General features: G+C 36.0%; 1 protein-coding gene across 4 annotated transcripts; it reads left to right on the top strand.

Moving 5' to 3' along the window:
• Positions 1–322: 322 nt before the first annotated feature.
• Positions 323–12,690, top strand: LOC110682013 (zinc finger CCCH domain-containing protein 38-like). 4 transcript variants are annotated; one of them, XM_021858216.1, is made up of 6 exons: positions 323–504; positions 1,289–1,940; positions 8,633–8,771; positions 8,872–9,047; positions 9,431–12,200; positions 12,317–12,690. In XM_021858216.1, exons 3-6 carry the CDS (start codon positions 8,676–8,678, stop codon positions 12,344–12,346), a joined length of 3,072 nt encoding a protein of 1,023 aa, XP_021713908.1. In that variant the 5' UTR covers positions 323–504; positions 1,289–1,940; positions 8,633–8,675; the 3' UTR covers positions 12,347–12,690. The 4 variants fall into 4 exon arrangements, with proteins under 4 accessions (XP_021713908.1, XP_021713907.1, XP_021713905.1 ...); XM_021858215.1 differs by lacking the exon at positions 1,289–1,940 and adding an exon at positions 6,999–7,267 and having other exon boundaries at positions 324–504; positions 8,872–9,056; XM_021858213.1 differs by having other exon boundaries at positions 324–504; positions 8,872–9,056.
• Positions 12,691–13,084: the final 394 nt, after the last annotated feature.

Below are 13,084 nucleotides of genomic sequence, written 5' to 3'. Positions count from 1 at the left end.
AGAGTTGATTTCAGGTCGGGTTTGGGTCACTGTTTTTAGGTTCAGATGGGTCGGTTAATAATCGGGTTTGAGTCTGTATTTCGGGTCCGATCAGGTCAACTTTTGACAGCTCTATATTCTATTCAACCTTCATTTATTAACAAAGTGCAACGAAGAAATAGGCTAATTATTTTATCATGAATTCTCAACTTAAGACTAATGACGTACGAAGTATAAACTTCGTACTCCGTAATATCTTACATTACTTTATTTACAATAATTTACCTTAATTCTTATAATTACATTAAATACAAATAATTAATGATCGTTGATATAATGTAGATCTGACGGCAGACATCACTAATCTTCCTCCGAAGTTTTCATTTTTTCTTCCTTTGGAGCTTTTCACTTTTACGCTGCACACCTCCTTCTCTCTCAATCTCTCTCCTCCATTGAAGCGCGTGCTCTTAATTCTCCATCGAACCGGATTCTTGGCTTTCTCTACTCCATTGAAGCAGCTTCGAGGTAAGATGTTTTTACTTTTTTGTACTTTTTAAATTATCGATTTTTAATTTCGCAATCTAGGGTTTATCATTGATTTGATTTTCAGTATAGTAATTTTAGGGTTCTTGTAATGTTAAAAAGTTGAACTTTTGATTATTACTGAGGTTATGAATGATTATAGTGATTGTTTTGTTGCTGGAATTCTGATATGTGCAAATTGTGTTGATATTCTTACGTGAGAAGATGTTAATGTGATTATTGGAGCCTGATTTGATAGTTGAGTCAAATTTGGCTGTTAATGTGTTGCAAGCTGTTGTTTATACATCTTGATTGTAGGATGGGACTATTAAAAATGGACCCTTTCTCCCCGAGCCCAGGGCGGCCGCCCTTCGGTTCTGGCTCGAGGGGAGGGGCCGTTCTTGTGTGATTGAGTGAGAGCCACGTTTAGAATAAGATTATTTTTTTTAATTAAAAACTTATTTTTATTGTTACACTTTTCTCGGTAGCTTTTCGGACTCTATTGGACTGTTAATTTGTGGAAAGAGGTTGTGAAAATTAAATGGCATTAAGGTTTATGTGGAGTATCGTGTAATAGAAAAATTGACCCTAGAATTATGCGGTAGTACTATAGTAGTATCGAATGCCATAATGGGGCTTTTTAGGTTTTATTAATTGTGTATAGTTGGGTGATAGGAATGTAGTTTAGCCTTTTGTGTTGAAGGATAGGTAGTTCCTACTGTTGTTTGGTTTGATGTCACTCTAAGAGCTCCAAGAGTACAACTAATACCAGATAAATTTTCTGCAGTAACATGGGAAGCTTGGAAGTTATACAAAGATTCATCGATTGTGGCTGATGCAGTTAAAATAATGTGGTTCCTGAAACAGTTAAAATTACATCCTTTATGGGAATTTTATTGGTGAATTTTGAGGAATTTGAGCTAGTCATTAAAATTGGTCGTGAGAATGCTGAGGTTTTTTCATAGAAGTGCTTTACGTCTCTAAACTTTGGAGGACAGTTCAACCCGAATGTCATTTTCTCATACATCTTAACACTACCTTTCTGAGCCTTAAGTGTAAAGTCATTTGTTATAATTCTTGGTATAAGCACTATAGACAGAACATCTTAAGAAATCAATTCTTATTCCTGTGGTGGGGGGCCTGGAGATTGGAGAAGCTTTTACCTCTTGAGTCTTGAGTTATTTCATTGGAAATTCTTTGTTAAGTTATGGAACTTGTGGATATTTTTATGTTTGATGAGATGCAAAGGCTCTTAAAAAGATGTACCTTACGCTAATAAGGTGGCCATCGTAGTAGAATATTTGTAGCTTTATGAAGCAACAATCTGAGCCTTATACTTGGTTGTTAACATCGTGAGTCCTGGCACTTGCACAAATTTTTTGGTTTCGAAATTGCATCCTGATGATTTGGATCAAATGCTCGCATTGCTATACTAACGGGTTAGTGATTTTTATGGCATGTCATATTCTTATGTAGTTTTAAAAGCTTACATTTATAGATTTTCTTAATTTTTTCAAGGGTGCAAGGAGAGGGAGGTTTGCTCCATGGGAATTTGGTTGTTTGAGAACATTTCCCTTTAAAGTTCTATTTATGGAATTTCCTTCATGAATGAGCCCCTATTTGGATGTTCATATGTAGAATGCTACTTTACCTTTTAAGAGTTATTTTTTTTTTTATAAAAAATCTAGATTATACTAATCTTATTAGAGTATTGATGGATTTTTGTTTTTGTGTGTTTCAATATGTGATTTCGAATAGGTATTTTTCCCAATGTTTTCATTTATACCCTTTTCCATTAACAATTTAGAAGGTAGATTTTGGCCTTTTAGAGGGATTGGATGCTTTGGTGTTAATGATTTAGGTTCGATTATGGCAATACTTAACTAGATAGCCAAATTTGATTTTGAAAGGTTAAATCTTGAGGTTTAAAGTCTTATTAATGTTGTACAAATTCCAAATAAAACAATAAAAATGAAATAGATATAATATAATATAATTTGATGTCAAATTCATGTGCTTTATCTTCTGGGTGTTGTAACTTTTTCCCTTTTGATAGAATACTAGGTTTGATATTGTAATTTCTTTATTAGTTGATTCCATAATTCTTCTTCCTATTCTATTTTTTTTTTTTTTAATTTTTTGGTCTTATTTGTTTCGTTTCGATGAGTAGTTTATTCATATTCAATTGTTATATATATATTTTTTACTTATATGCAACCATAAATATAAAGTAATACATTAGCAAATGTGCACAGTCAAAATGGGAAGAACATTTAGGAGTTAGGGAAATCTAAGTATTCACAATTTATACATATGCAACTTTATTTCAATAAATTAGTTTAATTATTTTTGCCATATCAGTGGTCCTTGTTATTGCTTTGTATGTGGGAGAATTTGTATGGTTATTCATTTTGTACTCTTAATTCATTATTTCTAACATTGGTTAAGTTTCAAGATTTTATGTTCCTTATTATTTTTTATTTATATTTTGATTAACTTGTTATATTATTAAATTTACTTGTTGTATACTTGAACAAAGTCAAATGTAATTAATAAATTAAATGAAATATGAGGTGAGGTAGTACAATTGTTCCAAAATCCCATGTGCAAAAGTACTACTTATATTAATAATTTGAATAATTTAGACTTAAACTAGGAGAACATTTAAGATGTTAATATTGGCTTCTTCTTCTTCTTTTTTTTTTTTTTTTTTTTTTAAGTTTTATTCATGAGCGTATCATGACTATTTGATGTGATATTCAATAGTGTATGCTTTAAGTGTATGTTAATATTTTTAGGACAATGTAAGATGTACATTGCAAATGATAACAAGTCAACTTCCGTTCATGCTCATGGAATAATCCTTTATGGACATACTTTTCACAATTTGTATGAACAAGTGATACATCTTTATGCCTTTTAAAAGCAAGGAGTTGGAAGATGAGTTTTGCACCAAATATAAAGGCGAATGAATGGTGAATGATGCTTTGAACATGTGCTTATGATTATTTTAGACATCGAGGACATCAATTTCAAGAAGCTAATGCTATTTGCTAAGTCCATGTCTATTGGGTCCTTTGGTGGTAATGGGAGCTTGGATCAACACTTGAGGGATTTTGAGAATCCCGAAGTCTTACTTTAACTATAACATTAGGTAGTAAGACTTTGGGCGTGAAAATTCAAGAAATGTGCTAATGTCATTATAGTATTACTTGTGTTACAATTTGTAAAGGTAAGGCTAAAGGTTATACTTGATAAAGCGAGTGTAAAGGAATATCCCATAAGTGGGGTGGGCTGCATGAACCAACATGAGTACTTCACATGAGGTCGCCCATCCTAGTACTACTCTTAATCATTGGGCTCATGTCAAGTGATGTGGTCACCGACCTATCGTAACCCCCCTTTATCTAGGCAGTGAGTTTGGCAGAGTTCAAGTGTAAATGAATATCTTACGCGAATATGCAAATCGAACACAAAGCACACGAGAGGAGCTTCAATAAAAGGGAGTTTACATATAAGGTCCTGCTCCTTTGAGATGTTGTAGTCATCTACTTTGCTAAGTAAAAATAAGCTGCTTTCCTAACACCCGCTCTGCTAGTGCTCATAAGCTCAAGAACAAGAATGGGGCCTACTATATCTTGGGAGATTTTACTAATTTTGGTATAAGAGATGTCGATTTGGGGTATATCCATGCATTAGTATTTGTTGCTTATGGTGGATGGGTTGTTGGATCATTTTTAGTCTTTGTCAAAGACTTAAGTATTGGAGGAGATTAATGTAGCAATAATTCTTTACACCTTGGTCACTTGGTGGTTTCTTCCTAGTTCTTTATATCAAAAGGTTTTTAGATCTCCACTGCTCCTGGATGATGATATTCCCCATTTTGGATGGTTGAGTTGACAAAGAAATTTAAAATGGAGTGGATAATGATTTGGACTATTTAACGATTATGCTAGGAGAATTGAGAGATTGATGTGGGAGTTGAATTGAGTTTGAAGTGAACTATCAATCTCCTTACAAAAGAATTGATGGTTGTCAGTTAAGGGTAAAGTCTTAATTTGTGTTACATGGACTGTAGCTTAAAGTAAAGTAATGGTGTATTATAAAAGGTTGGAACTCAATATCCTACCTTTTTTTAAAAATCGAAATTTCCTACCTTATTATGTCTAATATTGATGATAAGTTTGCTGTAATGGAGGAATAACTAAGTGGCGTGATTGGAGCCCTTATCCCATATTGAAATAAACACAAAAAAAGTTGAGTGTTATGGTTGGGTTGGCTAACATTTCCATCTCATAGCATCCTATTTTCAAAGAATTATGTCCTTATTTACAAGAAATGACAATCGAACCGAGAGAGGCGCCAAATTCGAATCGATATTGTGTGACGTTCGATTAGTTCATTTTTGGAACTTAGGAGTGATGATCTTTCTACAAGCTTGTAAACCTTCACATGTCATACGAGCAACATTATACTGTACTAATGTTTCGAAGTTAAAGTGGAGGCCCAAACATGGATACATAAGGTGATCAGTTTCAATAAAAAGGTGTTTTAACTTATTGTAAATGGCCGTATATCAAGATTAAGAAGAAAAGTTGTTTGACAAACTGTAATGATATGGTTTTGTTATGAAGCAACAACGGTGAAGAAGGTACATGGGAATGAAGTTGAATATGCCATTTTTTATGAACATTCTTGGTGAATAATTTCCTCTTCAACCATGCTTGGCTTGAGTTTATTGGGTTGTAAAATGGCCATCCATTGTTATGGAAACCGTTGCACGAAGAGGCTAAGAAAACAATGGCACCTATTGATAAAGCTTTAGCTTGAAAAGTTGAAGTGAATTATTCTAAGTAGCACTTCTAATAAAGATGGTATAGAATTTTAAGTCTACTTGTGAGCCCTTCTAATAAAGCGGGTACCCGAGAAGCGTACAATATTTTAAGTCTACTTGTTGTATATGGCCTTGTGTGCATAAGAGGATGCCCAAAACTTTCCAATAACCAAATGTTATTCAAAATCATTGTACACTATCACTAGCAAGAAGCAAGACTTGGCTATTGGTGGTGCTTGTATGTGATTGTCCGTTCATTTGCCAGTGGCGGAGGTCTAATGACGTCATATTAGAGATTGTGGTGCCTCTCTTATTCGAAGAAGTTGAAAAGAATGAAAAGAAACGGGGCAAGGTAGCTTTTATATGAACAAATCACTATTATTGGTGGCAAATATGAGGAAATAGGGATGATTTGGTTATGCTTCAAAGTTCAAACATTGTTATGTTTTTTGTAGAAAGAACCTCTTTTTAAAAAAATTAGTAGCCTTGTAAATTGCACATTAGTGTGTATGTTGGGTAATTATTATTTTATCTTATACAATATAGGAGTGATGCTCTCCTATTAACGCTAATGCAATTAAGCCCATTTTGACAGTTAACAATAATATTAATTAAACTTTAATAAAAACTAATTTTACAATCAAAACTAATTTTCATGGACTGAAACTAATGTTTAATGATTAAAACTATTTTTAATGATTCATTGTTATGTTTGTTGTATGAAACTAATGGTTAATGATTAACATCGTGTTTAAATGAAGAAAACTCATTTTTACTAATAAAATATTCATAATGTGAATAGAATAGATAAATTTTGAAATGACATAAATAAGCTCTAATGGCATGCCATCTTTGGAAAATGCAAAATCATGCACCAATGTACACCCTCCGTTCTTTTTTGTTTAGTTCACTTTTCATTTAAATTTTTTTTTCCACTTACTTTACTTCATTCTATTTTTGATTTATCCCTTCTATTGTCTTTCCTTTTCATGGCTTTCAACACGACAATTATTACTCCTTTCTACACTCACTTGCATTATTTACTTGCACAAATCCACATTTTTACATCATTTAATACTTTATCTTACATCCAAGCACATTGTTCGATACTCTTTTAAATTGCGTATTTATAGTAATTGAGTAGAACATAAAAAAAATAAAAAAATAAAAAATAAAGGTGGTGCAAATATGCATTTGTATCATTTCAGGTTGGCCGAATTTTAAAGGATTTTAATTAACAAAACCAAAATCATTCAATTTAGTATGGGGTGTTCAATAATCCATAATCTCATATGAACATCAAATTCTTTGTTTAACTCAAATGAAGGATTCCCCATGTCTTCCCACTAATGGCTTTAAGCCCCTTATAATCTATTCTAATTACTCTAATAGTGTATACCTATTTTAAAATCCTAAAAGACATTGAATTCAAATTTGTGTTGTGAGAACCGCGATGCGGTCTACAATCAACACATCATTTATTCCCATGACATTATGACAACATGGTATTGAATCGGATTTGGATTTTCTAACCATGGATATTAATATACGAGATATTAATTATTCACCTCATGGGCTCTTATGATTGATCAATGCTTGATGAGAAGATGCTTATTCAAAATTAAGGTGTAATTACTCAATTTTATAATTTATTCTATCCTAGGTGTCATGGTCTTGGAGTTTGGACCCCGAAATGTGTGGCGCGCTCTAACCTTTTGACAGTAAGAACGCTAGCCTTGAGCAGAAAAGGAGCTTGTGAGCACAAAACAACACAAGCGGGCAATTAAATTAAGGGAGCACTCACTTCTATTTGGGCGACGGAGTGCAGGTGGTCAGGGCGTGTGACGGCCGATACTTCAAGATGGGCACAAGCGGGTCTGAACCACGAGTTCTTAGTGCATCAAGTTGGTTTGGAGGGGAGCTATTATGCAAGTAAGACACTATATCTATAAAGGTCTATCAACAAACAAGCATAAAAGCAAGGCAATACTTGGTAGAAGGCTTGATTAAAGGTTCAAAGCTGATAGCTAATTCTTGGAGTGAGACTTTCTTTTTTCAAGCGGCTAGACATAGTAGTTTTTTTCCTCCATCAATCTGCCCCTTCTTTCTATCTTTAATAAGAGTGAAGATTTCATTAATCATTCACCCTCTAAAGAGTTTTAATTTGATTACAAGGAGAATCCCTAGCGAACACTGAATTGACAGTAACACAATAATGGGACCTCAAGCTTAGAAAACATAAACTAAACTCTATGAAAGCATCTAAAGGGAATCTAATACATAAAAAGGAGCCAGATTCTAACACTAGGGCTTTCTTTTTGGAGACACAGTTTCAATTATTATTTCTGGGTAGGGGAGACCGGGGAGAGGGTCATTAGCTGCTCTTTTATCGAGGACAGCTTGCCCTCTTTGTTTAACTTCTAATTTACAGAAAGGCAGGTGTCTCTTTACTGGAATTTAATTGGAAATGGTGCTTTTTGCCTTCGGTATCCCTTTTGCCTGCATCATATATAGCAGCTGAAATTGCTCTGTTTTTTCTCCCAACATTCTAGCCTATTATCAGTAATTCAGTACAACCTCTTTCCAAAATTAGTTTTGTTGATATGCAGGGTTTCAAACTTCCAATTGAAGGTAAATTGAGGAGATTGATAAACTAAATATTTTTGAGAAAATATTGTACAAGCACGCGGAGGAACAATAACCTTTTGAACCCCACTTGCAGATCTGTTTACTTACTTTTTCTTCATTTTTTTTGCTGTCTTTATACGCTATAATATGAAGAGAGGGGACTCAGAAATGAGTACTAGTTTGGCCAGTTGGAAGATATGCTGATTGCTTTGTCAAATATGCTTATAGTGTAAGCTAATTGCTTTTGGATGTTTCACACTTGTGTGTATAGCCAACCTGTCTCTTAACTGGACAGAGGAATTAGTGTTTAAACTCGAACTCTGGAAGTGACTCTGGGGCTAATGAATAGTGACCGAACTTTGACTTGCTTGCAAAGTTTTATGAGTTTGAAATTTGTTACATTTATATTGATATTGATTTTCGGTGGTAGTATACATCATTTGAAAACCATATTTTCTTGCTTCCGTTTATAGATTGAGAAGGAATGAATACTTCTGCTTAATATGTCTTGTCTTGACAGATTTTTTTTTTACTATAAATTTATAAAAGCAGTTTTATTTCTACTTATAAAAAAAAAAAAAGAAAGAAAAAAGGAAAAAAAGAGCATTTTTATGTTTGTAATATCTTAATTATATAACTAACCTTTTATTCTTTCAATGCTTCTTGCAGAGCTCACATTTGAGTAATCAATCCTGCTATTTTATCTGGAGAAATGAGTGGAAGTAGCAAGAGACGCCATTCAAAATGGGACCATAAAGATGCTGAAGCACTACCTGAAAACTTTTATGATAGGGCTCAGACACGGAGGGTAGGTAGTTTTTATCATGATGGAATAGGTTAATGGTCTTGCTTAGGGGTAATTTTTGGTATATTAAGCTGACTTTGTAGATGATAATTTCAATTGACAGCCTAGAGAGCCCCTTTCACCTGATAGAGGTTCACGTAGACACGATAGTCGCAGCAAAGAAAGCGCAATGACTTGGGATAGAGAAGGTAATTGCACAAGAATCTCTCCAGGACTAGATGAATGGAGACCTCGGCTTTCAAGTCGGTCCCCCAGGAATGGTTGGGGTCGATCACACCGGTACGACTTGTAAGATGCCATGTCCTGTTCTTTTTATGTTTCTTTGGATTTTGTAATTAGAATTTTGATTGATATCCTATTCTCTTCCATAGATCTAACAGGCACTCTTCTTTTTCTTTTTTTTTTTTTTTTTTCATCTTATTATTGTTATATCCTACATGAAATATTGTAGACTAGGTTTTTCAAAGTGGTTAATATGTTGAAACAAGGGGTAGACAATCATTCACTTTAAACTTTTAGTTTACCCTTTACCATTTGATTCATGTCTCCCTTCTGTTATCAGCTTATTGTGCTAGATGCTTAAAGGTTTTTTTTTTATTTTATTTTTTATATTTATTTTTATTGGTTTTTCCTAATCTCCTAAGATTTGGTTTGATGTCTAGGATTAGTAAGAGCAGGAGCAGGAGCCGGAGCCAGAGTCCAGCTCATAATTTTAGACGGGAGCCAGCAGTGAATGATAGGAGTAGAAGCAGATCTGGAGTTCCAGCACAAATATGTAGAGATTTTTCTTCTGGAAGATGCAGGAGAGGGAGTAGCTGTCATTTTCTTCACCAGGATGAAATGTATGATAATAGGCGACTGGAATGCAGCTCACCAGAAGATTGGGAAAGTAGACGTCAAAAGACTGGAGGTTCAAGATATTCTCCTGATGACACCAAAGACTGTGCTACAAGGACTGAAAAATCTGCTCATATCTGTAACGAATTTTTGAAGGGTAGGTGTAGAAGAGGTGATTCGTGCAGGTATGTGCATGATGATTCTGCTGGTGATGTGTTTGATAAAGGAGTTGAAGATGTCTACAGGAACCGGGATCATGACCTTCGAAGTAGAGATATCTATCCTGATCATGATCATAGAAGTAGGGATACCTATCGTGATCTTGACCACAGACGGAGGGATACTTATCCTGACCGGAATCATGAATTTGAGCCTCCTAAAAGAGGTGAAACTCCATGCAAGTTTTTTGCTGCTGGAAATTGTCGTAATGGAACTCGTTGCAAATTTTCTCATCAGGTTCAGGAAATATATAGTCCAGATAGGAGGTCCCGAGGTGATAGGCGCGGCCCAGACCATAAAAGTGAGGGTGGCCAGGTTTGGGAAGGTCCAAGATGGAGTGATGCGACTGCTGTCTCAACTGTTCCAGCAGTGCAAGGTTGGGGAGAGGACAAGAATGAAAGGAAAGAAATGACTACAGCAAGATATAAAGGTGATGGGAGGGGTCCAGACCATAAATATGAGGGTGACCGAGGTTGGGATGGTCCAAGTTGGTGTGATGTTACTACAGTACCTAATAATCCTGCAGCACATGGTTGGGAAGATGATAAAAATGAGATCACAGAAGTGGCTAAAGACATGGCTGGATCAAGACCTGGGGATGATTGTTGGAGCCATGACATGCTAGACATAAAACAAACACGAGAAACATCGACTAATTTAGGCAAATCTCAGATCCAGGACAAAAAGCAGGCACTTCAGTGGAAGATAGAAAATAACGTCCCTGGCTTGACGGAAAATTTTTCTGGTGATATGGAGATTTCCCCTCAGGATATTAAACAGCAGGGCATGAACTCTTCATCTTCACAAACTGCACCTAACATTTCTTTTTCAGCTGTTCAGCAAGATGTGGCTGGAGAAGCTTCATATGAGAAGCATTACCAAGCTGGATTCCAGGAACAGAAAGTATTTCATGATCCTTTTGCTGACCAGAATCCAGATTACAAGGATAATAAACCTATGTTGAATTCTGGGGAAAGGAGAGATGTTCGAGATCATGATGGCTCATGTATTGTTCAGAATCAACCATTGAATCTCCCACAAGGGCAAGGTAATTTTCAGCCTGATCAGAGTGTCAATGTTCGCCCTAATACAAACATAAATCCCCCACTTGGGCAAACTCAGCTGTCTCTCCCTTCTCATTCTCTTCCTGGACAAAGTCAGCCATCAATTCCTTCGCATCCTCCTGGAAAAATTCAGCTGTCAATCCCTCCACAATCTCCTCTTGGACAAAGTCAGTTCTCACTCTTTTCGCATCCTCCTGAACAAAATCAGCCGTCACTCTGTTCACATCCGCCCCCAGGACAAAATCAGCTGCCACTCCCTGGACCTCCCCCTGGACAAAATCAGCTGCCGCTCCCTGGACCTCCTCCCCCTGGACAAAATCAGCTGCCGCTCCCTGGACCTCCTCCCCCTGGACAAAATCAACTGCCGCTCCCTGGACCTCCTCCCCCCGGACAAATTCAGCTGCCATTTCCTGGACTTCCTTCCCCTGGACAAAATCAGCTATCAGTCTCATCACAGAATGCTGGACAGGGTCAGTTGTCTCCATCTTCACATCTTTCTCAAGGAGAGGCAATGCAAAGGCAACTTTCGCATAATCCATCGGCCTTTTTGGATAAAAAGGTTGATGGGTCTCATGCGGTCAGTTTAGCTTCATCTGAAGCTGCTCCAGAATCTGCTACTGCTCAAAGCTCTGTTAGCAATGAGCAACTGGCACAACTCTCCCATCTCACCGCTTCTCTGACCCAACTACTTGAAAGCAGGCAGCAGCTTTCACAATTTTCGACTGCTGTTACTCCCTGTAGTTTGTCTAATCCACCTGACATAGCAGAACCTGTTCCTCCAGTTTCTGCTGCTATAATCCAGCTAAATCAAGCTCCTGAAGCACTAAAGCCATATGATCCTTTATGTAATAGCGTTGAGCCAAAGATGCCAAACTTGGGTAATCATTTGTTGAGTGTTGAGCAGAACATCTCAAAGAATGAAATACATAACAAGGATGACGTGACTCAGCAAGAGCCTCTTGCAGCATCCAAGGATGAGAAATATGGCAAAACAACAGATGAAGGAATAATTAAGGCACCGGAAAACGGGCCTTCTCAGGATATGGGTGCAGATGATGGAGCTGATGACGATAAAAAGTTGAAAGATACAAAGGGACTCCGTCAATTCAAATTTGCATTAGCAGAGTTTGTGAAGGAGCTTTTAAAGCCTTCATGGAAGGATGGTCATGTAAGCAAAGATGCCTACAAGACAATAGTGAAGAAAGTGGTTGACAAAGTTACAGAGACACTAGGGCCTCAAATTCCTCAAACGAAAGAGAAAATAGACATGTATCTGTCGTGCTCAAAGCAAAAAATTGACAAACTTGTACAGGTGAGTTTCTGTTTTCAAATTCACCTTTAGATCCTGCTATCATAGATATTGCAGAATCTCTTTCATAGAAGCAAAAGCTAGCGAAACTCAACTGAACCTAATTTGTGTTCTTGCAGGCATACGTTGGGAAACATCAAAAGAGCTAAATCTGACTAAAGGATTGCTGTATTGAATATGATTTTCCTGTACCATATTAGTGGTAGCTGGGTCTTTTAAAATTCTTGTACATTCATTTTATGCATTAGAGGTAATCCTTTTTCTGCATGTATTTTTGCTCTTTAGATAAATTAGCTAGCTTGTAATGTATGAGATAAATCTATGAATTTGATTTTGTTAGTTTGGCATTTCTTTGAGGTAGTCATTTATTGTTTTGGGCAATATGCCACTCAAGAATGTTTTGCTAGCACAGAATGCTGGGCAGTTTTCGACTTTGGACTCATGATCAAATGCAAGTGATATAGCTTTGTAACAATATAGCTGTGTTTTGTTTCGTCCTGCAGGCTGTAATTCATTACATAGGAGTGTAACTAAATGAAGTTATAGCATACCCATCTAATCATCTTCTATGCCTGATAGGTGGTCACTTCTGCAGTTTTGCGTTCAGGTAGAATATTACTTGGTCTGAAATCCGAAAGGTAGTGTTTCTACAACCTTAAATGGCTTAGTGAACTTGCATGGTTGAAGACATTCTAATCTGTTTGAGTTAGATAACTTGTATTGTTAACTTACTGCTTTTATGGTAGAATAATTGTTTGGTTCAAAAAAATTATATAGTCACAACTTTGACTTAAAGACAGGGGAAAATCACAAGAAACAAATTTAAGTATGGTTCAAGTACCTTACTGATTCAATTTATAAAGGTAAGAGACGTTAATTAAGAAAAT

Source organism: Chenopodium quinoa, unplaced genomic scaffold, assembly GCF_001683475.1.
Source record: "Chenopodium quinoa cultivar QQ74 unplaced genomic scaffold, ASM168347v1, whole genome shotgun sequence".
Taxonomy (NCBI): Eukaryota; Viridiplantae; Streptophyta; class Magnoliopsida; order Caryophyllales; family Amaranthaceae; genus Chenopodium; species Chenopodium quinoa.
This window is presented reverse-complemented; position numbering and strand designations above follow the sequence as displayed.

What these genes read in the sequence shown, in the direction of transcription:
- LOC110682013 (XM_021858214.1), top strand. Translation starts at nt 8,676, where the DNA reads ATGAGTGGAAGTAGCAAGAGACGCCATTCAAAATGGGACCATAAAGAT. An exon ending in ATAGGGCTCAGACACGGAGG is followed by an intron (nt 8,772 to 8,871) that starts GTAGGTAGTTTT and finishes TTCAATTGACAG; the next exon opens with CCTAGAGAGCCCCTTTCACC. An exon ending in CGATCACACCGGTACGACTT is followed by an intron (nt 9,057 to 9,430) that starts GTAAGATGCCAT and finishes TTTGATGTCTAG; the next exon opens with GATTAGTAAGAGCAGGAGCA.